The sequence below is a fragment of the Symsagittifera roscoffensis genome, chromosome 7, assembly GCF_963678635.1.
Source record: "Symsagittifera roscoffensis chromosome 7, txSymRosc1.1, whole genome shotgun sequence".
NCBI lineage: Eukaryota > Metazoa > Xenacoelomorpha > Acoela > Convolutidae > Symsagittifera > Symsagittifera roscoffensis.
Window position 1 is genome coordinate 6,371,602 of NC_087068.1, and position 26,992 is coordinate 6,398,593.

General features: G+C 36.4%; 2 protein-coding genes across 2 annotated transcripts; both read left to right on the top strand.

The window, feature by feature from the left end:
- Positions 1 to 114: 114 nt before the first annotated feature.
- On the top strand, positions 115 to 7,946 carry LOC134850946 (serine/threonine-protein kinase WNK-like). Its single transcript, XM_063866776.1, has 2 exons — positions 115 to 739; positions 2,108 to 7,946. The coding sequence occupies exons 1-2, from the start codon at positions 259 to 261 to the stop codon at positions 7,366 to 7,368; spliced, it is 5,742 nt and encodes a 1,913-aa protein (XP_063722846.1). The 5' UTR covers positions 115 to 258; the 3' UTR covers positions 7,369 to 7,946.
- A 6,237-nt stretch (positions 7,947 to 14,183) lies between these two features.
- On the top strand, positions 14,184 to 15,035 carry LOC134851869 (trypsin-7-like). Its single transcript, XM_063868146.1, has one exon. It carries the CDS (start codon positions 14,184 to 14,186, stop codon positions 15,033 to 15,035), a length of 852 nt encoding a protein of 283 aa, XP_063724216.1.
- Positions 15,036 to 26,992: the final 11,957 nt, after the last annotated feature.

A 26,992-nucleotide genomic window follows, 5' to 3' on the forward strand; every position in this document is an offset into this window, starting at 1 on the left:
CAATATCTAATGATTTTCTTTGCTGTTTTATTTGAAATTTTCAAAGTCAAATTAAATTTAGACAAGCGCGATTATATGTCACGTTTTGAAAGCATGGTCTATTTTTTCAGTTGCAAATGTAGTTAGTCTTCTTTCTGGAACTGGAATGTGTTCAATTTTCCCAATTCCCAAACAGTTGCGATTCGTCAGCTCTGTCATTGGAAAAGACAAGACAATCATAGCGCCCCAATTAACTCATCCAGCAAAGAAAGAGCAGCTATGAGCGATAACGAAGAGACACGCTCAAACCGGCCGAAGCAAGCCGAGGAACATCGCGAGATGTCCTCGACTGTACCGAGCACAACAAGCAATGATTCTAATGACCATGGTGCTACAGAAAACTCAGGAAGGGTCGAATCGTCAGCCAACAGTTCCTCTAAAGAAGAAGTTAAAGACTCAAAAGTTGCCACCGCAAGTAGTACTGTCGTTGGGAGCACTGTTGAAGCATCGACATCGTCAGCAACGGGATCCAAGGTAAACGATGAGACAACAACGCCAAAAAGGGTATCCATTTGCCTGCCAGAGGAGAAAAGGATATTCGACAAGAATACCTTCTCTATAACTGCCCCATCGCTCACTGTCCCGACAACATCAACATCTTTGTCTGCCGTGAGCAAAAGTGCGGGCAAACCTACAATAGAGGCACTTTCCTTGTCTACATATGCTGATGCGCTCATGAGCGGAACCAATGAGTACACAAGTAAGATTTACATTTTTTGGACTCAAATAAATATGTCAACAACGCATCAAGGATAGCCGGTCACTGTGCAAATAGCACAGAATGTTCCGACCATTATCTTAAAAAATAATGGAAGTGTGTTTTTTTTCAATTTAGTGTGTTTCTTTTTCTGCGTCTTGTGATAAAAAGATCTGGAAGAAAAACTAAAGTAAAGATCTGAACGAAAACTAGAAAATTCGAAAGTCATAATAAAATAAGAAAATTGGACACGCTTTTGAACAAAAAAAAGAGTAGAAAAGAAAAAATAACTGCCGAAATTTTTTGAAGTTATTGAGTCGAGTTTTTACGGCCTAAATTAAGCATAAATAAGCTATTGTAAACCCGCTTGCTCGCTTTAATCGCTCGAAATCAGAGGAAAATTAAAAAATTTCAAACACGGGATTTTTTTTGAAATGTTTTAATGTCGTTCGAATCACGACTGAAAGGGCTTTAATATGAGAACACTCAACTCTCAACGATGATTGTTTGTGATAGCTGATATGCAAGGAAAAAACCAAAACACACCCGAATACAAAGGTCCATCCCATTGTCAATGGTCGGAACAATAAACTAGATTAATGAATGAACGAACCCAGACCTAGAAAAAGATAAGTTGAAGCAAAGATAGCCCGTTTTTATAGTAGAACAAGGATTGCCGGTTGCTGTGCAAGTAGCACAGTGTGTACCGACCAGATTCATAAAAAGTAGAATTTCAAAAAAATATCTATTTTCAACTTTTCTTACTCTAAAAAACAGTAAATTTCAATATAACGAGAGTTACTTGCTCGAAGTTCGATTAAATCTCAAATATTTCAAACCAGTTTTCTCTACACTGGGAAAATTTTTTGAAAAATTTTAAATGTCCATTTGATGATTATTCGTGGAACCTGATTTTGCGAGGAAGCAAAGAGAAAGAAAAAACTAAAATATCCGAATAAAAAGCGCCTCCCTACTTTCAATGGTCGGAACAGTGGTAAGAATAGCTAAAGTATTGCGTTTAAGTCTCTAGAAGAATTTAATTGAATGGCCAGCCTCTCTTCTCAATTTTATCTGGAAACCGAGAGTTTTCAGATTTTTTTAAAATCTAAAAGTACTTGAAATCCATCGTACTCAAAGTCGGGAAGAAAAAACGGACCGCACGCCACAGTTTCTCGCACCCAGGGTGTGGTCGGAACAATAAAACATGGGCTATATTCTCATTACTTACTCTAGACGGAATATATTTGTTCGTCTGAAAGAAACATTGTTAGTTAAGAGTACAAGAAACCTGAATATTCTGTCACTCTCTTCGAAAGCCGGAACAACGGTGACATAAGATGTCAAGGTAACTCCTTCTTGCTGCTGTTTCAGGCGTTACGCCTACATTCGGCCCATTAACAACTACTTCGTCTGAATCTGGGATCCGCCAGCAGTTCAGTTTACCTAGTCCGACCAGTCGAGGATCAGACCGGGACGCGGATAATGAAGAAGACCAAGTTATTGAATGGAGTCCCTCGAATAGGTTCATTAAAATGGCTCAAGAGGTCGGGCGGGGTAGTTTTAAAACAGTCTACAAAGGTCTTGATAGAGATACAGGAGTTGACGTAGCGTGGTGTGAGTTGCATGTCCATAAATTGACTCGAGTTGAGCGCCAGAAGTTCAAAGAAGAAGTCGAGATGTTGAAGACTCTCCAACATCCGAACATAGTCAGATTCTATGATTCGTGGAGCGTCGACGTCAATGGTCGGAAGTGTATTGTAATGGTAACAGAATTGATGACTTCAGGAACCCTGAAAGCGTATCTGAAACGATTCGTAGGCGTTCAAATCAAAAATAAAGTTTTAACTAATTGGTGCAGGCAAATTTTGAAAGGTTTGCATTACATGCACACAAGGGAAATGCCGGTGATACATAGAGACCTGAAATGTGATAATATCTTCATCACAGGAACCACTGGACTTGTAAAAATTGGGGATCTCGGGCTGGCGACCTTGAAAAACAAGTCGTTTGCAAAAAGTGTGATTGGAACTCCCGAATTTATGGCTCCAGAAATGTATGAAGAACGTTATGACGAAAGCGTCGATATCTACGCTTTCGGAATGTGTTTGTTAGAAATGGTTACCGGAGAATACCCGTTTAGTGAGTGTCAAAATCCGGCTCAGATTTACAAGAGAGTAACAAACGGTATCAAGCCGCAATGTCTAGAACGAGTTTCAGATCCAGTCATTCTGGAGATAATCGAAGGCTGCACGCTGTCTGAACGCAATTTGAGATACACTGCCAAAGATCTTCTCTTACATGAATTTTTCGAAGACGCGACTGTTAAAGTTGAGGTAATTCAACAGTCTGAAAAAGACAGAGGCGAAATTCAGGATGGGGGCAATATTATTCAATTGAGACTGAAAACGGAAGATCTGAAAAAGAAGAGGGGAGGTCACCAAATCGGCCATAGTCACAATGAGGCTATTCATATAGACTTTGATCTGAGCAAAGACATGCCTGCACAAGTGACAAATGAAATGGTACACTCGGGATTATTGGATGAAATGGACCAGAAAAAAGTAACTAGGGCAATTGACGAGGCTGTTAATATAATGAAAAAGGAACAAAATGCTACTGCTAATGCGGGGGGAAACAGTGGTTCTTTTTCTATTCAGCCAACCACTTCCTCTAATAATTTTGCCACAAACAATGCGAATACAGAGCCAAATAGTAGCATAAATACATCAGCGGGAGGCTCATTAATAATGGATAGTAGCAGTGGCTCAGCTAGAAATCCTCGCCATCATCATCAACCATCTTTTCACTCCAAAACGCCCCCGCAAATCTATTCTGTACACAGCTCAACGTCCAAAGATCAGAGCAGTATTGCGTTTAATGCGAGATTGAGTGACCAAGGATTGCCTCCTAGGGGACCTCTGAATTTCTCAGAATCATCTTTAACGGACGATCCGAATTCAAATGTGGTGACAGTCTTGTCAAATGCTAATGGGACTGTTGTTAGCACTTCACTGGCAGCAAGTACAGTGGGAGTTATTGTTCCCGAAAAGAAAAAGAGTAAAGCGAAGAAAGACAGAATAAAAGCGATCAAACTTCAGATAATCAGGTCCAATTCACATGAAGGCGCAATGGGCAGTGGGAGTATGAACTTGACATCTACAGATGCGGCAATGATAGAATGTGCATTCGAGGCGTACAATCAGAAAAACGTGCAATTTAAATTTAGCCTGGATGAGGACACACCCGTGGAGATATTCGAGTCATTGCTAGCTGCCGACCATCTTATTCTGTCACAAAAAGACGAGTTTTTTGTACAGCTAGAAATGTTAATCAAACGAGAAAGGCCATCGTATTCAGTTGAAGATCCCGAAAAAATTCCAAGTCCAGCGAAGCCGAGTGAAATCACAGAAGAGTCTCAAACTCCAGTAAGAACGGGACGCTTTCAAGTGAGCAAAGTTCAAGTTCCTTCTACTTCAATTTCTGCTGAAGAAAACGAGGAAAGTAATGAGAGCTTAAATGAAGTCAATTTACCTTCCCACAGTGTGCAAACACCAGGCATAAGAGCAAGCACTTCAGTTTCTACGCTCGAGTCACAGAACGCAGTAAGGCCTAAATCTAATTTAGCAGACAATTCAAGCCAGCTACAGAACAACGAACAAATTCTAACGTTCTCAAATCCGGTTACAATGACAAGACTCAATTCGACAATGATGCCCAATAACGGAGTTTCCTCGGGACAATCACATGCGTCAGAAGAGGAGAGGGAAAGGACGTCCGCTTTTGACGAGCATATCCCTGCGATAAGTAGCAGTAACAACCCTAGCGTCAGCCATTCAGCGCACGGTAATCACACGGGTCTACATTCGATTCAAAATCATGCAGGGCCGAGTCATCAACATCATAATATGAATTATAATTATAGTCACATGCAAGACTTGCCGGGTACCTCGCAGCCACACCACGGATCCTCAAGTTCTCACAAGACCCCGGGAACAACGTCAAGACCAGGACATGGCCACCAACATACAGACATTTCGATGCTGCATCAGAAATTGATGGGCTTGCACTACTTGCAAAAAGCGCAGAGGCCTCACAACTCAGTGACGCACGCCAGCTCCAGCTCAGTTGTGCCCCCAATGTTACATGATTCCACTTTTTTAAGTGGAAGCAGCAGTTTGGGGAATGTCGGACACTTCTTTGGATCGTCGCACGGAGCCGCTCCTTTGAACAGTCAGTCAAATTTGTCCTCAAGTGGCACAAGCGGAAGTCAAGGTAATTCGAGTTCCCAGCAACAATTCATTCCTCATGCACCTCCAATGCAACAAAACAGCGGCGAAGTGTTACAAAATCAGCAATCGAGCAATCTGCATTGTAATATGAGAGCACACCGAGTGCAAAACATTTTAATGTCTTGTCAAATAGAGATCCAAAGTCTACAAATGCAGATGTATCAAGTTACATTAGTCATGGCGCAAAGTGGAAATTCTAACATGGCACTTGGTAATTTGGAGCTTCTTCAGCAAATCATGAATCAGCTGCAATTTGTGTACAACAGCGTGTATCGCAAAATGAACCAATTGTTGGAAGAGGTGGCATCGCATTCAGTCGGCAATGTTTCGGGAGCTCCGGTTGTAAATTCGAATGTTGCGGGAGCGACATCTTCGAGTGTACAGCAACGGAGTGACGAAGAAGCGTTATCGGAACATAGCGTGGAACCTTTCAGAAGCATGGCTCAATTATCTCAAAATGTCAGCACTCATACGGTGAACACCTTTACTAGTAGCAACCAGAGTAACATATCTTCGGCTAGTATTCAACAGTCCAACTTGTCAGCCAATCAGATGCGCTATCAGTCTCTGGAGTCATTAACCAATCACAGCTCAGCTCATAGCACTACACATCGATCATCTGGAAATACTTCTCATGGCTCAGTTGGAAACCAGTTTTCAAGTCAGATGAGTCAAATTTACGGTACTCCAAGTACTCAAACCGAGAGACATTTGGCTGGAACAAGTCAAGAAGGTTCCACTACGAATAGTAATCCGTCAACCATAACAAGCACAGAGTCGCAAGCGATTCCTCCAGTGACTTTGCAAGCACCGATAGGCCAGAGCTGTTTAGTGATTCCGGAAGGCTCTTCGCCCGTATCAGTTGGTGCGTCAGCGACTAACAACATTACTCCTACAAAAGTGGGCAGATTTTTTGTGTCTAAAGTTGCGGATAAAAAGGAATCATCAGATGTTCAGGTTGAAACTCCAAGTTCAGAGTCTACGATTGTAGTGAGCTCGGAAGGTTCGCAAATCGTGGCAATCGATCCTTTGCCCTCTATTAGTCTACAAGTAGTGACTGGTGACGCGGGGTCGTCACCGACATCGGTGACCTCAAAAGTTGGCCGATTCAAGGTCACATGTGTCAGCCCAATTATAGTTGACGAGGAGTCCATAATGACGAATGCCGGCGGTGTCAATGGACACTCGTCTTATAAGTCGTCGTTTCCTGTTTTAAACTCACACGATATTCATTCTCCATCGTCCTTAACCCGAGTGGCGACATCAATGGGCTCGGTTACTCCGACAGTAATTTACGAACCTCTGGATGCGAATGTGTTTCATGGTTTAGACGATTCGAGCAACGCCGGAAGTTCGGAATTTACACCTCCTGTCAGTCCTAGATCATCAGCAAATGTTATAAGCCAGCATATGACTACTGCGACTTTGGGTGCCAACGGAAGGCCTAGAAGCTTGTCCAGATCGCCTTCTAGAAGGTTCCTTGGCGGCAAGCATTCAAATCTCCTTTCTACCGTCGATCAAATGCAAACAGTTGTCGGCAGTCCGAATTTGCAAGCATATGCAAACGACAAAGACCAGCACAATTACTTTTCAATGCTCGACCGACAGCGTCAAGAGGTTGTGGAATATTCTAGAACATTTAATAAAGCAAAAGAACAACTAATGGGACGCCATAATTTGGAGCTGCAGCAATACTGGGCGAAAAGAAGTCAAGTGGGCTTGGATCCTCTAGAAAATGGAAATATTTCAAATCATGAACCTGGTGCTCCTTTTGCAGGAATAAGCGAACCGAATCATGCGTGGACAGATGATTTAACCCATCATGGTGCTAATTACAGTAACCTTGGAAACTTGACAATTTTGAGTTCCAGTCCAGATTACGGACTTTTACCTGAAATACCGACATCAACATCGGTCACCCAGCAACTTCTATCGCCTAGAATGGGTCGACCGAGTGACAAGAAAGAAACGGGAAACGATTTTGTGAAGGGGGGATTCGGGTATAATACCGTACTGCAAAATCACCCATTTATGCCTACTTTGAATCAGTTCCCGGCATTCAATTCCTTCCCCACCAATGGTTCCAGCTTTCTTTTTGGCAGTATAAGTCCGGTGAGGTACCGAAGCCTGCCTCCTAATGGAGATATCTCTCCGGCGAACACCAATCCTAAAGAGCATCAAAATAGAGTCCAAAATGGTGCGAGGCCAGCTAGTGATGGTGAACAAACTACTGTCTACCACACTTACCATTCGGGCACACCATCTGACAGACAGGTTTTCAAGCGGAAGAAAGTAAACAGCCCTAATGCGCAATCCAGAGCTTCTAAAAGTGAGCAGCAGTAAACTATTTTGTCGGAAAATGAACTTTTTTGAACAGAAACTAAACACTTTGCCATGCCATTCTAAAAATTGAATCAACGTCCGCTTTTGAAAAATGTGTTTCAGGATAAAAGCGGCTTCAATTAATACCTAAAAATAGTTTTAGTTTAATATTAACTGAAGTCGCGTTACTTTGTTTTGCATTAAGTTCAATTTATTTGCTGAAAAGATAGTAACTTATGACACTGGTTTAGGTCGATTTAATATTTTGTGTAGCTTTGTATTGATATGAAGCTGAAGCAATTTCCACATTCCTTTGGAATGAAATGTAATGTGTGCCCCTTCAATTGCATAAACTGCAAACTTAATAGTTCAATTGTGAAGCTGAGCATATGGTATCAGAACAGTATCTAGTTTGCTAGAAAACAATGCAAATGCTTCTGAAGAATTTTAAATTATATATACATGCGCCTGTTCATCGCTGCTCCATGTTTTGACATTTGACCAGATATGCTAGCGTTTTTATCACTATTTTGACAATTAAATTTAGTTCTATACTTTTAAATAGTCTGCAATTAAGAACAGTGAAAAGAGTTATGCATGTGGTCAGATATGGATCAAAGTATCACTAGAAGATCTTTTAATCAATTTATTTTTCGATTTTAAGCTTGATCAAATGCTTGGTTTTAAGCTTGTGACTTCTAATAAGGAATAGATTTTTTTCATAAACAGATTTTCTCACAAATCTATGCAATTGGCCTTGCTATATTATGAAATCTTGGTAAATTCTAAGCCCTTCATATAAGGTCTAGTGGTAAAGTGCGTGCTTTGGGACCCTATGGTCTGGTGTTCGAGTCCTGGCTGGGGCCTAGTTTTCTATATAGAATTTTTTCTGGAAAAAATTGATTTGCCACTATCGATTGCCTGATAAATGTTGGTCGGCTTACTTTGCAAAGAATGGACTCAGGGAGTTTTCTTCGTTCAAGACTGCCGTATCCAAAACCTTCGAAGATATAAGTAAAGCTTGAGATGCGTTTTTGTGCTTGAGGAGATTGAAAAACTTCATAGCACATAATTTTCTTGGACTTCTTTTTTTGGCTCAACAGGCGTCTACCATTATTGTATACCTAGTAACCGCTTGGTTTTTTTGGTGTCTGTGCTCATTATACGCTGGGTCTTATGTTTCTCGTCTTGTTTTTCCACAAAACGAACATCATTGGAGTGATACGTTTGTAGAGGTAGTTTTGTCGAATTTTTATGCTTGTCAGTGCTCGTTTTAGTTTCAAACAAGAAGTATTCCGTTTTAAAAGGCTTATCGTTTGTCTGCTCATGTTCTGTCGGCCTAGCTGCCAAGTCTCGTGTTTTTCATGTGCTGATAGCGATTTTCGTTTTAGTTTTATTTTTTAATTGTTCCTGTTATTTGTAAACTTGATCTCAATCTAATTTTTGTGTCAAATTTCCTTAGGTTTTTTCAAGTAAAAGTTTTTTTTAGCATCATATGTTCGGCTAGTTTTCATTGCATAGTGACCTTTTTCACCGTTGAAAAGTAGCATGGGAGCGTCGGCCCCTGGGAGTTAACCTAATAATTGTCGGCTTACACTGCTATTCGATAAGAAAACTTCTGAATACTTTTTTAACGCCAGTGGTTGTTTTCTGGACCTTTTTCTTCAAATTGAACCCCATGTTAGACAAAACTAAAAGTTTTTGTAATTGTGGTTTTGGATTTTTCATTGTTTTTTTGACTAAATGGCTTTCCTTCCGTTTTCTGTCTCTAGCTTGCAATGCCCTTTATGCGGAGTATCGCAAGTTTTGATAATTTTTTGGTCTAGAGATTGATTCTGAAATAATGTTTTTTTTTTCATTTCTTTCTGTTTTTTTAATGCAGATAAATGCATAACATTTTTTAGTTGATGGTATTGAGCAATTGATTCTGAGTTTTTTGTTGTTTTGCGTTTGAACCTGCTTTTTTTCTGGTATTTTTGTAAGTTTAATTGATTCGTATGAGTTTATTTGAAAGCTGTTCCAGGTTCAGAGTTTTCTGGATACGAATAGAGTGTCTTTTCGATGTATCAAGTTTTTCAAAATTTTTATTTTGAATGTGGTTTGAATTGCACCAATTTGCAAATCAACATTTTGAATGTTTTACATTCTCAAGTTATATCATATGTTTACTATTGATAATGTGTGCTTCTGGGTCAAATCTTCTTTTTTATATTGTTACACTTGCGATTAGCAAGCGTTATTAAATCAGAGTATTGACCTTTTCAGGTTAATATTGAGTTTCAAACAATCATTTGAGCCATTATTTGGCATATGATGCGATCGAGCGTCCCGGTAACAGATATTTTTGAGCATGTCTGTAATTTAAATTGTTCTCTTCTTTTTTTTTCACGTGCGATAGCAAGTGTGAATCTGATCGGGATAGATTTTTCACATAACTAATTTTTTGTACAAATCTGTACGAAACATGTTTTTTTTACAGCAAGGTCAAGTGCTGATTTAAAATAGTCAAATAACAGCATTGATCTGGCGACTTGTTGATCATGTTAATAATCGACAAATTACACATGCTAATAGACAGAAAAACGATTGGAAAAAAACTTGGATTTTTTGGATTTATGGTTTTTGTTTTATCTTATGTCCGCTCAATTTTCGTTTTTTTTTGAAAAACTGCTGTATTATCCAGTACAGCGTGTTAAGTACAATTGAGGCTACGTTGACCGTATTGAGAGCTTGCTGAATATTAGAGTTAATCATGTTTTTGGATTCATTGTTTCAGTTTTTGACGGCTAGGTTCCGGTTAAGTCTTAATTTTTTTCTAATTGTTTTTAAATAGTTTGGATTTTTCAGCAGCTGAAGTTCGCACGATTGAAATATTTATTTTTACTTTTTTCATCTTTTTGTTGGCTATTCTCCTCAAAAGTTTAGAAATAACAAAGAAATATTTTTGATGCCTGAGGTTTTAAATAGTTTTTTCGAGTAGCAAGTTTTATCAAATTGAAACAAAGACCTTCTTCCAGAGTAACAATTTGTTTAGTAGAATCGCAAACCGTTAGACATCTTGGTCATAAACAAGTTAAATTTTACTTCTTATGATGCATGCTTAGCGTGGTGATAATGTACATGCTATGCTTGTCACTACGAAGATTCAGGGTTCGCTTCCAGGAAAGACCCCTTTTTTGCAAGTTGATTTTTTTGCAAGATTTTTTAGCATGAAACGTTTTTTGCAAAATTTTTAAGCATGAAGCTTTGACTAGATTCAATTGTTCCGGCTTTTGTTTTATAAGCAGGTTGACCTAGTTTTGCTTTGTTTCAATGGTCAAAACAGATGTTTCTATATTTTGTTTTTCACGACAACAATTAAGTTTAGATCAAGATGTGAGAAGAGGTAGTTTAAAAACTGTCTTCAAAGAGTTTGACAGAGATACCAGAGTTGATGCAGCAGGGTACGAGTTGCTTGTCACTTTTTTGTCCAGAATTGAGCCCAAGAAGATCTAAGAAAAAGTTGAAAACTTAAGAACCCGCCGCCCCACTTAGTCCCAATTTATGATTCGTCGAATCGATAAAATTTTGCTGTTACAGTGCGAAGTAATACTGGCCCTTGTTTAGCGTCTTTTTTCTCCTGATTGCTCAATTGCTTTTTTATTGCATCGTTTCATTGCGTTTACACTGGAACTTTTCAGTTGTCATTCACACTTGAATTTTTCAGTTCTCATTCATTAAATAAAGTTTGTTTATGGGTTCCAGTTTACTTTCAAGACCGCAAATTGAGTTCAAAAATGTTTCAGTAGCTGAGCTGATTCTGTAGAAAAGTACTGGTATCTCTGGCTTAGAGCTGCAAATTTGGCTTTAGCCCAAAAATACTAAAATGAAGTTTTTGAAAGTTGATAAAAGAAGAGAAAACATTTTTTTTCTTTTCAAGTTCACTTTATTTCATTTTTAATTGAAAGCCAAATTGAAAGCTGAAACAATTGACAATAAGTTGATTACATATTTCTAAAGTTATTTTATTTTAAGATTTCGAAGCGAAAAAAACCCCTATACTCCAGTTTTCTAAAATCGAGTTGTTTTCTTTCGAAAACTCAACAAGCAATACTTTTTATAATGAAGGAACTTCAAATTAATACTTTTGGCTCTCAATAACTGGAAAATGGGTAGAAATATTTCTTTAAAGTTTTCTTTTGAATTTATGGAAACTGTTTCAACTTGTCTAGTCGGTTCGCAGTATGAAAATTTTTAATCGCTCAAAATTTTTCTGTTGACAATTTTCTTTGGCATTTTTAATTTGGATATAGTGGCGTCTAACCACATGGTGTCAGCTTAGTGATAGCTTGAAAAATACTAAAATGTGTTCAATGCTAGTGATTGTGTTTCTTCTGTGTTTTTTGAGATAGAGTTTTTCGTATTTCCAAAAATATATATATTTAATTGTTTATGATACAAATTTTCTTCGACACTTCTTTGTTTTTGGATTAGTTGGCTTCTAATCACGTGTTGTTGACTAATTGAATGCTTGGAAAATAATAAAAGCTTGTTTAATGGTAGTATTTTGTTTCTCTGAGAACAATTTCCTGTGACATTTTTTTGTTTTCGGATCTATTGGCGTCTAATCACGCGTTGTCAGCTTAGTGAACGCTCTGAAAAACTAAAATTTGTTCAATACTAGTGGTTGTGTTTCTTCTCTGTTTTTCTGAGATACGATTTTCCGTATTTCAAAAGAAAAACTTTTTATTTATGATAACATTTTCTTTCTTTTCATTTTTGTTTTCGGATTAGTTGGCTTCTAACCACGTTTTGCTGGCTTAGTGAACGCTCGGAAAATACTAAAAGCTTGTTTAATGCTAGTGACTGTGTTTCTCGTCTCTTTTTCCAAAAGTATTTGATTTTTTTTTCAAGTTTTTTTAAGACATAAATTTCCTTCGACATTTCTTTTGGTTTTCGGATCAAGTGGCGTCTGAGCACGTGTTGTTGCTTAAGTGAACGCTCGGAAAATACTAAATACTTGTGTAATGCTAGTGGTTGTAGTTTTTCTCTGGTTTTCTTAGATTGAATTTTTCGTTTTTCCAAAAGTTTTGTTGTTTTTCAAAAAAAAATTTCGACTTATTTAATTGCAGCTCACTGTCTATTTGGTCACAACTTGCAATGCTATGCTTTCGTAATATTGCAAGTAATGTCAAGTTCTGCCTCGCGTGTGTTTAATTTTTAGTTTAATGCGACGGAAGCAACACTTGGATTGTAATAGCAGCACACCAAAATTGTACTAAAATTTCTGTATCGAACTATTCTTAATTTTTTGTAGTTGGAAGATTCAAACTAGTCAGAGCTGTATCTTTTCAATGAAAGTGCATCCATGCCTGGAGATTAGGTCTATATAAGTGAAAATTGTTCCACATGAATAATATTGACAATAATTTAGACTACAAGACACTTTGCCGACATAGTTTTTCTCAAATGATCAATTTTTTAAAAACTGCAGTATGCTATAGCCTATAGCTGATGAAGCAGCTTTTAACTTTTTTTCAAATACCTATTTGACAGGAATTACATAAAATACATAATAATTATCTAAAATTATGCCTAAATCGACTAAATATAATTTTCGAGTAATACAGAATTGAATTTTTTTTTTATAAATCCTATTTAACGCGCATAGTTTTCGTATTTTGCAAAATTAATTTCAAAATTAATGCGCATTCTACAAAATAAGACGTCTTCTGAATGTTAAAGAACTCGTCTTAACATTTTCCGTTTTAATTGTCTGACACCGGTGAAGTGAAGATAAGCTGCACGATTGAATGTTGCTGTGATATATCAATGTTCCACCTTCGAAAAAAGGGAGGATAATCATAACTGGGTTTTTTTCAAAAGAACTGTACAAGCATGATAGCTGTGTTCCAGGAAAAAGCAAGTAGGAAAAATGGGTCTTGCAATTTTTGTGAAAAAAAAACGTTAAAAAATGCGAACCATTATCTAATTTTTTTCTTGGAGCCATCTAAAATTAAGTCACCAAACTATCTGCCTCATACTAAAAAAAATGCTGATATGTGTATTATCCCAGACTACAAACAAAATCCAAATTGAATTGGAGCAAAATCCAAATTGAATTGGAGCAAGCTAATTGGTCGTTCAAGGATTAAAACTTGACACTATCAGCCCCAAATTCACAGTTTGTCAATATTTTAATTACGAAAAACTATTGAAAACGAGTTGGAGCCGTCGGAATTAACATTCAAGGTTTTGCCTTGATGTACCTGCAGTCTTGTTTACCTAAGGAAACAGCTGGAAGTAGTTTTATTTCGAGCTGTTGACGGTACTTTGTCAGGGCGTATTGTATTATTGTAGATAATTTTTCAGCGTGATTTTAAGATTTTCTTTAAAATTCTGATTATTAGAACTTCTGAGGTTTTCTTGACACATTGGTTCTGTTCGTGGTACTTTCAAGTTGGGCTTTGTGTTAGACAGTAAGAAGATTTATAATGACGGGTTGATTCAAGCTTTTCCTTCTACATAATTTACTTCTAAGCGGCTTTCATTTGGTGGATTTAACTGCTACGTCAAACAATTAGCAAAAATTTGTCTACCTAAGTAAAACTATAAACAATCAAATCAAATTTTTTTCTAGACCTGACAGATTTGTATTTGGTAAACAAATTAAACTTTTGAGCTGTTTTAAGTTCTTTTGAAAGTAAAAGAAGATTTCTTATCTATTAAGTAGTGTTTGGTGAATTGACAAGTCTTCGTGATAAATTTTATAGGTAGTTCCATAAAGTCACTTTTGCCTTTCGTTGTTCAAATTCAGTCGTATAAATTCAATCAGTTTTCTATTCAAAAATAAGAAAATGAACTTTTGTGTGCTTTTTGTGTTCATTTTTCTTTTTGAAATTGTCAGTTGTTTCAATTTGAACAAGCAACTAGTACCTGACTCTGTAGAGATAATAGATGGCTACAATGTTAAGGAGGGCGATTACGGTTTCATGGTAAGTGTGCAGATAATCTATGGGCACATATGCGGAGGTTCCATATACAATCGTCGAACAATAATAACAGCCGCTCATTGCATTGACGCTTATTACAATTATTACATCCTAGCTGGAGTTTTAGATGCAAATAATCGAACTGGAGGTCAATATATAAAAGTAGCTAGTTATGTGAAGCATCCAGATTTCATAAACCCGAAAAAAGGCAACGACATTGCTCTGCTTTTCCTAGAAACAGAATTGGTAGAAAGTGAATTGGTCAGGCCGATTGAGTTGCCTAGAGTACACTTACACGCTGGTGAAATTGCAACTGTTCTCGGGTGGGGTTCGACCGAACCGAACACAACTTTAAGCGGCAGTCAGAATTTTCTGCAAAAACTAGACGTGCGAGTAGTATCGGTAGACTTCTGCGAATCATTCTATGACCCCTCTAAATATGACATAACTGAAAATAATATTTGCACAGGGAAGAAAGATTTTCTAGGGGGTGTGTGTAACGGGGATAGTGGGGGCCCCCTTTTGAAGATGCACAGGAGTTATAATCCATCTTATGGCTTTTTTTGGATATGGAAACTGTTTGGAATTACGTCGTTCGGAGAGCCTGGGTGCGACCATCACAAGCCAGATGTTTATACAAATGTCTTTAATTTCAAAGACTGGATTAAAGACAATGCCATGCCCAATGATGAAAACTACTCAAACAACTTACTCTAGCTATCCCAAAAAACTTCTTGTTATACTGATTATATATTCTGATTATACTCTGTATATTCTGATAAATTAGATTAAATTCTCCAATTGTAAATTTATATTTGACAAATTAGGTGATAAATTAATTTAGGTGATAAAGCAGTTGGCATCAGGCGAGCATCTAGAAATTTCTCGAGGGAGGGGGGGGGGGGCGAATTTTCAAAAAAAAATTAAAAACTTTGTCGACCTTTTTTTTAGGTCGACCAAATTGATTTTCTGAGCTCCCCCAAACCACTATAAAGACCCTAATTAGACCAAATTTTCTGCGGCGAAGGCAAATTTTTGAAAAAAGGCGTTTTTAGGCACTTATTGGAAAATTTCGACCAAACAATTGCGTTTTTTCGGCGCGCGCTCCCCCCTCAAAATTAGTATAGATTGGCTCCTTCAGAAAAATTTGGCTCCCACCTCCCCCTAAATCCGCTACTCGTTGAAATTGTTTTAGAGCAAAATTATTTGATGTTCAAATGAACGAAGTAATGGATCATCCAATTTTTATTCCACGAGGAAACTTATGCCAGACATGTGATTTGTTATACATTGTCTGAATTTATTGAATTCAACAAAGGAAGATTTAATATCAAAAGTTTCATAATTCAACGTGTACTCAAAATCATTCAAATAATAACTCTAGTTAAAAAATTTTACTCTATAATTTGAAATATTTTTCATCAAATGCTATCAAACTGTCAAATTGTTGTAATTTATTATACAAAACGGAATAATTTAAATCAGTTTCATTGAATACCATTTTTTTCAGATTCAAAGTTTCAAATACAAAATCAGTGTTTAACACCAAATCAAAGTGTCAAATACAAGCAAAAAAAATGAAAATAAAAAATGTAGCAATGTTTTGTGTCCCTGGTCCAAGGGGATGGTCCAAGCCAAAAGGAACGTCCTTATTTAATGATCAAATATAAAGAAGGAGTTTGTTATACTGGGCGAATTCCCCATCTTCGTTTATGTTAATTATACCCAGAGACCCACATTTAATTGAAGAAAATGAATTACTTCTCTCAAAATTATTCTGGCTCTCAACAAAAAAGTAGATGATTCCAGTTTTTTCGATTTTTAAGAAATCGATGTTTCTTTCCATTTTTAATTAAAAATTAAAATTAATGGTTTTCTGAAATTTAGGAATATCTTTGTCAACTATTTACTCATTAATGTTTGGAATTATTATAAATGTTCTAAAGAAGATGCCTCCTATCAGGACATATATCTGAAAGCTCCGACTGCACTGTAGAGCTTTTTCGACAACTTAAAAATAAATTTTTTCGTTTTTAAGTTAACACAAGCGAGCTTGCCAGCGTAGTGTAATTTAACAAATCGAAATTTTTTTTTCTAATTCAACACGCATTGAAAGTGCCGATTTGATTGTACTTCAAGCATTGGCAATTCAAAAGTATCCGTCCTATTGTTTCCTTTGTGGCTAGTGCTGACATATTTTCAAGAGACAAGGATGCAGATGAAAGGACGTGAATCTTCCGGCACATAGCAAAAGTTTCAGATTTCTAGGCTCATTTTGACTTGTGTTATTTTCTCTCTATTTTTTGTCTTTTTTACTGCTTTTTGTCATTTTCTTGTTTGTGTTTCCGAAGTGCAACTTCGTCACTGTATGAACTGCAACTTACTGTAGCAGCAAACTATTTGGATCAATTAGCTCGCCTCCGAGCAATATCGAACATATTCTGAGCTGGATTAAAGAGCTGCTACTCGGCACTAAGTTTTAAAAATACGCTGAATTGCAAAATTGTTGGTTTACAAAGTAAGATCACGTGAATTGTCGTTTTGATTTTTAGCTTAGCATCAATGGTTTTAAGATTGCATAACAACCGATCCGTTTTTTTTTATTTTAAAAAACCATATGTGCAAATATTCAGATGCCTTCTGTACCGTTTTCTCAACCTCGTCAGTTTTGGCTGCGTTGTTCCATTGTTTCAAAGAAACAATTGGCAATTTTCAAACCCACGTAATTTTCAAAAATGAAGCACAAATGATCAAACAATTTCAATTGAGATCAAGATGATTTTGAATAAGTGATTTCCAGTAAGTTTCAGTTGATTCTAAAAATTCACTCACGAAAGAATTAATTTTCTAAAATCTCGCTAAATGTCCTCGGCTTAGTCTGAGCAATAAAGGCACTAACTGAGAATTAGTTGCAGCTGGAAGCATTTTTTTTATGATTAGAACGTTGCGAAACACACGATTCCGAGCTTTTCATAATCTTCGGGCTTAGCCCTTTCTAGATCATCATAGGATCCACAGTGCTAAAAGAGCTGCGCCAATTACCTCAAAAGCAAATTCAGGCAAGCTCATTTTTACGGACTGTATTTTAAACAAGCATCACAGTATCTTGTAGAACACGAGTGTTCGCGCCTGTTCCACTAACATAGAATTGAAAACAAGGAATGGGCCATAAAATTGACACCAAACACAAAAATGGCAGTTTCCGTACCCCCATAGTGTTACCAAAACTCGGAGTTTCCAGGTGGATCGAAAAAAAATTTCCTCAAGAATCGTTTTTTTAGTAAAATAAAACACGCTAAGCATAATTATTCTGTCATGTTCTTCAAAATTCAGAACGAAAATAACCTCGATAAGCTTGGCTGCGTTGTTGCATTTTTTTCTGGCAAAATTGGCAATTTTCAAACGCACATAGTTTTTGAAAAAGAGAACAGGTGAAATAATTTTTGGTTGATGGCTGAGCTTAGGTTATTCATCGTATTCAGTTGATAAACAGATTCACCCAAAATCATTTTTTATGAGAAAAATTGGGCTCATTGTTAAAATTCTGCCACTCTCTACTAAAAACGGAACGAAAAAAGTTTTGTCAAAATTTCCCGGTGCCCGATGTGCCATATTTAATAGATAAAACTGATGATTTTCAAAGAGTAGAAAAGTTTTATCTTTCACCACTTTCCGGTTTTGGTATTAGATTAAATTAATGCTGCGAGTTTTTTTGTACATTTAGTAGCTTTAAACTTTAAAGCGAATTTGACTCTTTTCAGTTACTCGGAAAAAGATTCCAAGACATTCTACCCTACACGAATCTACCCTAAGCTAATCTACCCTTTACTAATCTATTCTATCTTCCAAACTACCCAATACCAACAAATCAAAGATTCATAAACTGAGACCAAAAAATAGTTGCCTGACGTGAACAAAATATCAAAACAACGTAAAAGTTGCTTGTTCAAAATGGAAATGAGTTCAAAGCCTGAATGAACAGAAACTATACTCCGACTTTACTATAGAAATGCGTTGAGGTTATTTTTTAACGAGCAAAAGTCATGTCACACCTAGTCGACATAAATTAGTTGTTCGAATAATGCATATGTTTTAAAATCGAAAGGAAAGTTCGCTAACTCAACTCATCATCAAATTTGGGTGGGGGGGGGGGGGGGGGGTGAGGGCAGGGGCGGATTTAGGGGGAGGCGGGGGGGCAGACGCCCCCCTCCCTCCTTAGGGATTCGACCCCCTGCCGACCCAAAGGGTCCCCCTTTGATACTTTTTCAGACATCCATTTTTGGCCGACCGACCCTAAAATTTTTCTAAATATATATGTATAATATGTATATATACTAACTTTTAGGGGGAGCGCGCGCCAAAAAAACGCGATTTTTTTGTCAAAATTTTTCAAAAAGTGCCCAAAAACGGTGCCCAAAAGTGCCCAAAAAGTGCCCCAAAATTTAGCCAAAATAGGGAAAAAACAGTGCTTTGGGAGAGCTCGAAAAATCAATTTAGTCGACCTAAAAATAAATCGTCAAATTTTTGGAAAATTTTTTGAAAATACGCCCCCCCCCCCCCTCGAGAAAATCCTAGATCCGCCCCTGGGTGAGGGAGAAGGATTTTTTCTTTGTTATTGGCCTCCATCACCTCCTTTGGGGGCGGGGGGGTGAGAGAGAAGGAAATTTTTTATAATGGCTTCTATCATCTCCTTGGTGATGTATCGCAAACGTAGATAATGTTTACCGACCGTTCCGTTTCCCCTCGCAGGGCTTTTGAAGAACTCATTCAATTTTATTGCTATTCGGATCAGATAAAATTTCCAGTTTTTCACGAGCAGTATTCTTCTAATCTTGACTGGTTCCTCAGTGCGCTATTCTTCAGAGCATAAATCGTGAATGAAAAATTAAACAAAAAGATTGAAGATTTCCAATTAATTATCTGGGGTTCAAAACTATTGCGCTCAAAACAGGTATCAAGTTAACAACCTTCACCAAAACAGACAATCAGAATCAATCATTTTACAAACAGAGCTCAGCAGCCAGTTTTTCCAAGTTAAAACTTAAGGAGAAAGATCCAAGCTTGGTCAAGTTAGAGAGGAGGCTGTTGATTTTAACCCAAAACGATAAATAGATTGGAAAAGTTTCGAAGCACTCATGCGACAATTCTGTGAAAAAAATAGCCAGAAGCACGCATAAAAACGTTTTTTTTTTTCATGCAAGCTTCTGAACAATCCCACAAAGAAAAATTTTTCTCTCGCTCGGATAAAGTTGACATACTATATGCTCTAATTGCAATATTATCTCAAGGAAAGCTTGTACTATGCAAACTCGTGATCAATTTTTTGGAAATCGACTTTCAAAAAACTTCGTTAAATGTTGTTATTCCGGTCCTAAAACAATAAGAAATAAAAAAAATTACCAGAAAAATTTAAACCTACTTATTGCTTTTCTTCAGACTAGTTTATAAAGCATTTGCTCAGATGCTAGCTTTCCTTTTTAAGTTAATTAAAAATAAGAGCTATTTTGAACACGGTGAATTTTTTTTCTGGTGTTTTTTTTTCAAAATTGCTGCTGAAAAATCGAAAATCGAATAAGAGTTTAAAAATTGAAACAATTTTTGATTTAGCAAAATTTGAATATTTTTTATTTTTAAAAAATCATATTTTTTGGTCTTGTTTTTCAAATCTCTTTTTTTTTGAAATCACTAGCCTTTTTAAAACACAGTTTTTTCACACAATTTTTTTTCTCTCAAATTACTGTGGGAACATTCTGAACTATATGCAGAGCAATCGGTTCTCATTTATATCGATTGATAATTTAGAAAGTATCAATATTAGTAGTATAAACAAAAATAATGATAGCCGATTGCTGTGTAAGCAGCACAAACTTGTCTCACTTCATCATTTGAATTTTTTCTTTTTCAATTCTATTTTTGTTAGGATTTAAAATTATACGGGAGCCTAACTTTTAATGAGATTGGTAAATTTTGCGTCATATAGTCTGATAAATGGAAAAAATTGGATCTGTTTCAACAATCGGCTTTTTTGCTACCTCTGAAGTTTCTTTGAAGTAGTCAAAACTGGGAGAAAAAGCACAGGGTAATGCTTCCTACTTTTTTGATATTTCAAATTTTGTATTGATTTTCAAATTTATTTCTTTTAATGGATAATATTGTTATTCAGAACATTTTTTAAAGATCATAGTTATTATCATTATTATGATTATAGTTCACATACATCTTTATTCTTGTCTTCATTTAAAGGATTTGCTGGCTGCTTCTCCATGGTTCTTCTCCCGTCTCGTGCTTTCTTTCGAAGTTCCAATTCGAAATCAAGCACGAGGCGGGAAAAAATTCTACACGCAGCTACCCCTGATGAATTGGTTTCTCGAATAGGAAAAACAACAGATGTTTCTAGCAATATCTGGGAACAAGCACTGAAAACTCCTGATTTGGAATTGCAAACGGTTCAACTTAAATCGAAAGAAATAAAAACTGCATAGAGTTGGGTACGAGATATGGTACCAATCTATTCAAAACTATTCTATTCAAAACTGATCCGACTGCAAACAGGCAGGTTTTACAGTAAATAATAAAAAGGATAATCATGAAATATGATTGATTTTATAACAAAAAATTTTGCAATTATATTCAAAGGTACATAACAAAAAGCAATAATGACTGTAATTCGGGTTGATTACCAATATACTGTATTTGATATTGTTTGTTTCGGTTTTACCGCACTGGAGTTTTATGGATAATAACCAATTAGATTGAACTTTTCTTGTCGCTGTCTCTAAAAAAACTAAAAGTGATCAGTTATAATCGATTAAAATTGGATTAAATCTTGATTTTTATTAAGTCAATAAAACCCATTGGATTATGATCAGTTTTCATCATAAATTCGTCGAAGTTTTTAAACATGCAATTTTAAATCAAGTTTTTTTTTGGTGCTTGGGGGGGGGGGGAGGGTTACGGGTTTCGTACGATTTTGGCCTGATAAGAGCATCTGTCCAACTTTATGGTTGTTTTTCTTTTGGTTTGAAGTAAGTAGTTTTCGAAATGCAATGATCTCACATAACAACTAATTGTCAAAATTACGTTATTCGAGAGAATTCTTTTACTTGACTTTGAATTGATTGAAATTATGATTTTCTGATGCGAGAAACTGATATATTTCCACTTCAAAATGAATACATTGAAATACTTTCACCTCTAAACCATCACCATTTTGACGCTGCTCAGATTAATTTAATTTTATCTTTCGAAGAGTTTGATTTGAGATCAAGATCGCGAACTACAAGACAGAACGAAATACAAGCAAATCCATCTTTTCTAGCTTTCGAGGAGTAGTTTTAAGCGTGAAATTTGAAAATAAATTATTTGATCGGTGTAATTAACAATATTTATCATCTACTTAAAAATCTTCTCTGTCACAAAAAGGGGGGAGTAGATTGTTAAAAAGATTAAGTTAGTCGTTTTGTCGAGCAACCAAATGGAGCAAAATTAGAGCTCGCACGAATATTCACGTGCTAACAAACTGTTTTGTTTATAGGGTAGGCATTCTCTTGTATAAATCATAAGGTGGGGGTGGAGAATTGATTGTTAAGTAGACTTGTAGATACAACTCATTTTCAGTGGTTCGTTTGAGCAAGAACTAAACAAAACGAAGCAAAAAAAAGTGTTTAGAAATATACATGCAATCAGACATAAATAAATACTAAAATCCATAATTACATGCTTAAGTACTGATACTCACATCGAAACATAAATGCATAGATCAAACTGTTTTCTCTGAAATCGTTATTAGCGTGCGAAACCTATTTGAAGTTTCAACACAAGTTTTTCAGTCGAAACGTGTTCCATCTGTCCAACACACAGTTCTCGCTTTGACCCTGTCGTTCGAAAAAACCCAGGGCCGAACTCAGTCGATAAGCTTCTAATCGGGCGAACACAGTTGAAACCTTTTTTTTCGGTCGAACTGGTCGAAATGTTTTCCTCGGTCGAAAACTGAAACACGGTCGAAACAAAAACAGCTTGGGTCGAGACGGTCATGAATATGCTGTTAAAATAAATCCCTTTACCAATTGTTTTAATTGATGACGTTTTAATAGCTCAAAAATAACGCGTGATGATGATGAATCCATCTTGTGGAAAACATTAAACATCCTCGATAACAAGTATGCGGCAGTTAAATGTGAAAATGCGCATTGTTTCAAAAAGATTTTGACACATTGACAGCTTCGGTCGAGATGGTCATGTCATGGATTCGCTGTTAAGGGGTTTTCCGTTTCCATTTGTTTTATTGACGACATTTGAATAGCTTGAAAAGAACGCTTGATGATCATAAATCCATCTTTTGGAAAATATTAAACATCCTCGATAACAAGAATACGGCAGTTAAATGTGAAAATGCGCATTCTTTCAAAAAGATTTTGACAAATTGACAGCTTCGGTCGAGATGGTCATGTCATTGACTCGCTGTTAAGGGGCTTTCCGTTTCCATTTGTTTTATTGACGACATTTGAATAGCTTGAAAAGAACGCTTGATGATGATGAATCCATTTTGTGGAAAACATTAAACATCCTCGATAACAAGTATGCGGCAGTTAAATGTGAAAATGCGCATTGTTTCAAAAAGATTTTGACACATTGACAGCTTCGGTCGAGATGGTCATGTCATGGATTCGCTGTTAAGGGGTTTTCCGTTTCCATTTGTTTTATTGACGACATTTGAATAGCTTGAAAAGAACGCTTGATGATCATAAATCCATCTTGTGGAAAATATTAAACATCCTCGATAACAAGAATACGGCAGTTAAATGTGAAAATGCGCATTCTTTCAAAAAGATTTTGACAAATTGACAGCTTCGGTCGAGATGGTCATGTCATTGATTCGCTGTTAAGGGGCTTTCCGTTTCCATTTGTTTTATTGACGACATTTGAATAGCTTGAAAAGAACGCTTGATGATCATAAATCCATCTTGTGGAAAATGTTAAACATCCTCGATAACAAAAATACGGCAGTTAAATGTGAAAAAGCGGATTCTTTCAAAAAGATTTTGACACATAAACAGCTTGGGTCGAGATGGTCATGTCATGGATTCGCTGTTAAGGGGTTTTCCTTTTCCATTTGTTTTATTGACGACAAATGAATAGCTTGAAAAGAACGCTTGATGATCATAAATCCATTTTGTGGAAAATGTTAAACATCCTCAATAACAAGAATACGGCAGTTAAATGCGAAAATGCGCATTCTTTTAAAAAGATCTTGACACATAGACATCTTGCGTCGACATGGTCATGTCATGGATTCGCTGTTAAGGGGCTTTGCTTTTCGATATGTTTTGTTGATGATATTTTAACAGCTTGAAAAGAACGCTTGATGATGATAAATGATAAATCTATCTTGTGGAAAACATTAAACATCCTCGATAACAAGAATACGGCAGTTAAATGCGAAAATGCGCATTCTTTTAAAACCAATTTTGACACATAGACAGCTTGGATCGACATGGTCATGTCATGGATTCGCTGTTAAGGGGCTTTGCTTTTCCCTTTGTTTTATTGATGACATTTTAATAGCTTGAAAAGAACGCTTGATGATCAAAAAGCCGTCTTGTGGAAATTTTTCTCTGCAAATATCCTCGGTAACAAGAATATGGCAAGTAAATAGGAAAAACCGCATTCTTCCAAAAATGCAGAGATTGGCTGGATTCAAAATTTTGGTAAACCAATGATCGTAGAAGCTGATCCAATAAAATTTTTCTCTGCAAATATCCTCGGTAACAAGAATATGGCAAGTAAATAGGAAAAACCGCATTCTTCCAAAAATGCAGAGATTGGCTGGATTCAAAATTTTGGTAAACCAATGATCGTAGAAGCTGATCCAATAAAAGAACCTACCGAATCCGAAAAATTTATCAAAAATAAGATCCTTCTCTGGTTCGATTTCAATGCTAAGAACTGACGCATCATATGTGGTTCACACTAGAACACTGAAAGGAAGAAACTTTGTTCACAATCGCTCTCACTTCCAGATTTTTAATCACTCATCTAAATGAACTATTCAACAATTGAACTAGAAAATGAGTGTTGTCTGGGCAACGGAACATTTTAAAAACTAAATGAATGGGTTAGAATTTGGGATTGTCACCGACCATAAAACACTACTGTCAGCAATAAATCCTAGTCATAGTTTCATGCATAGTAGGTTGACCCGTTGGGTAAACAGATTGTTACCGTTCAATTTCAAAATTAGACTCATGCCAGGAAAAGAAATAGGATTTAGAGATTTGATGTCAAGACTTCCTTCTGGAAAAGCGCTACCAACTTCGCATTACGACAAAAAACTCGGGAATGCACCACTTAACAAGGTTTCAGAAAATTTATTTATAATTATTAATTGTAAAAAGAGGAATTGAAACAAAGAACGAACTGCTTAATAAAAATCCATCCATTGGACGCACAGCACATACTGTAAAGAGTAATCTCATCCCGTCCTGCGGAAAGTGTGAAAACTTGATACACCCAGCAATCATTTGTCGCAATTACTCTTATTTACGTTACCGACACAGTTCGAGATTGCAATTTCTAATCACTTGCGTTTGGAGTCTTGTACAAACTGTTGTTTTCATTTAGACATTTTGAAAATTAATTTTTAAGCAACTTTTTTTTATCAGATCAGTGCTATTCCTATTTTTTTTCTTGTCTCGTTGTTTGCTTTGTCAATTATAAACCAAATTGACAAAAACGAGCTAGCGTCCTTTTATTCAAAATTAATTTCGGAAAAATTATCGGTATATCCTTGAATCTCGCAGACATCAAAATTTTGAAAATTCATTTGAAATTATAATCTAAATACAAATAGGAGGTCAAATTACCATATTCCTGAATCTTAATTACCAAGTTTTACTCGAAAAAGTTCATCTAACTCGTGACAAACAATTAGAAAATCATTAGGGAAATTAGGACCCCGGTCGAAAAAGGAAAATCTTTGGACAAATTTGGAGCCTACTCGAATGCCTTACAGTAGGACATTCTTATAAAAGACGGACCACACTTCAACAACAAAATACTGATAGCTCCAGCATCACTCAAATCTCCGTCCTGGACGCACCATCTTTACAGGGATATCTATCATCACGGTAAAAACTGCTGTCAGTGCTTAAAAACCTGAAAAATTTGAAAGTTATTTTGAGAGCGTATAACGCAGAAACATTCTCCGAATTGAAGGAATCCAACAAAGAAATAAACTTGCATCGTGCAGGCTCAATGGAGAATAACTGGGTTGTATCCAAATACTTACTGCCATGAATCGATCGGTACTCAAAATTTTCTTCGGCCAAAGTGCTGAGCAGTAACTCTTCAGACTCTTCGGTTCTATCCGACCTGACCAACTATTATACTCTCCACGGATTTCCGAAATCCATAATGCGCACCATAGATCGTGTTTTACCTCGAATGATTTAAAAAATTTCTGCGCGAAGAACAATACTAATCTGAATTTATGCACAGTGGGGGGTCATGGACCCAATGGAGTTGTCGACTGTTTGATCTACACAGTGAAAGCACAACTGAAACCAACACTAAACTAGCCATCAAAAAAATTGTTTGGAACTATCGTTCAACCAAGCAACCATCAATCGGATGTACACTTTTCTCAAATCATTTCATTAGATCCCTCAAAATTTCATGGATAAACCTCGTTTCACACGCAATCGATTTTGATAAAGGGAAATCAATTTTATCAAAATCAAAAGCATATGACTAGAGAGTAAACAATGAAGTTGAAGCTGAATACCCTGATGAAGAAACTCAGATAGACGAACAAGATCAGGAAAGCCATATATCGTCGCTTATCGACAATGAAACAAGGAATGAAATCGTCTTATTTCACAACAAATTTAACCTTGCCTGATTTAAATTATTGACATCGTCTTACTATTGATACATCACTCGTTTGAAAACCTTTCGGTCTTTTTCATTTTACACACTAGCTTCTTAGATCCACATCCTTGTTTGATTTCTTTTATTTATACATAATGCCTATTGTAATTTAATTGTCAGCCTGTAATGATTTGTATGTAGCCTAATTACTTTTAACCATATTATCTCTGTGTACTCTTGTATATCATCTCTTGTAAACTCCATGGTACATTTATAAGTTTGTTACTTTTGTCTCAAACTTTTGTTGCCCGTGGGAGAATGAAGTCTGTATGTGATTTGGCTACTATTCACTCAGATGTATTTTTTCACTCAGATGTAATTTTTTCTGCATTGGGGATTGTTGTGAATTGAGTTCTTTTTTTTAGTTTGACCTCGATTTCTTAATTAGAGACCTCTTAGTTCGTGTCTATTCGAAGTAGGTCCATTGATCTTAACGGCACTTTTCTAATTTGAACAGAAAAGACGGTATTCATGACATGAATTGTCTCACAATAATTATAGAAAAATGCGGTAATCCTTTAATAATGCATGATTTGTTCCGAACTAATGAGTAATAAATTCGACTTCAACAAAGTGACTTTTGAGACATGTTCATCAAATTGTCTTGAATATTTGGCAACCAAAATTGAAAAAGATATCGAAGTCTACAGTAAGTCAACAGGACAACTCAGCCCCCCTCAACTTCAAGGCGTATCCCAGGACACAACCAGCGGTTCTAACTCAAGCGCCATAGTCAGAACCCAATG

Bases quoted from the DNA above. Each gene is read 5' to 3' on its own strand.
- LOC134850946 (XM_063866776.1), top strand. From the start codon at position 259: ATGAGCGATAACGAAGAGACACGCTCAAACCGGCCGAAGCAAGCCGAG. The intron at 740-2,107 runs GTAAGATTTACA...CTGCTGTTTCAG, and splicing joins CGGAACCAATGAGTACACAA to GCGTTACGCCTACATTCGGC.
- LOC134851869 (XM_063868146.1), top strand. From the start codon at position 14,184: ATGAACTTTTGTGTGCTTTTTGTGTTCATTTTTCTTTTTGAAATTGTC.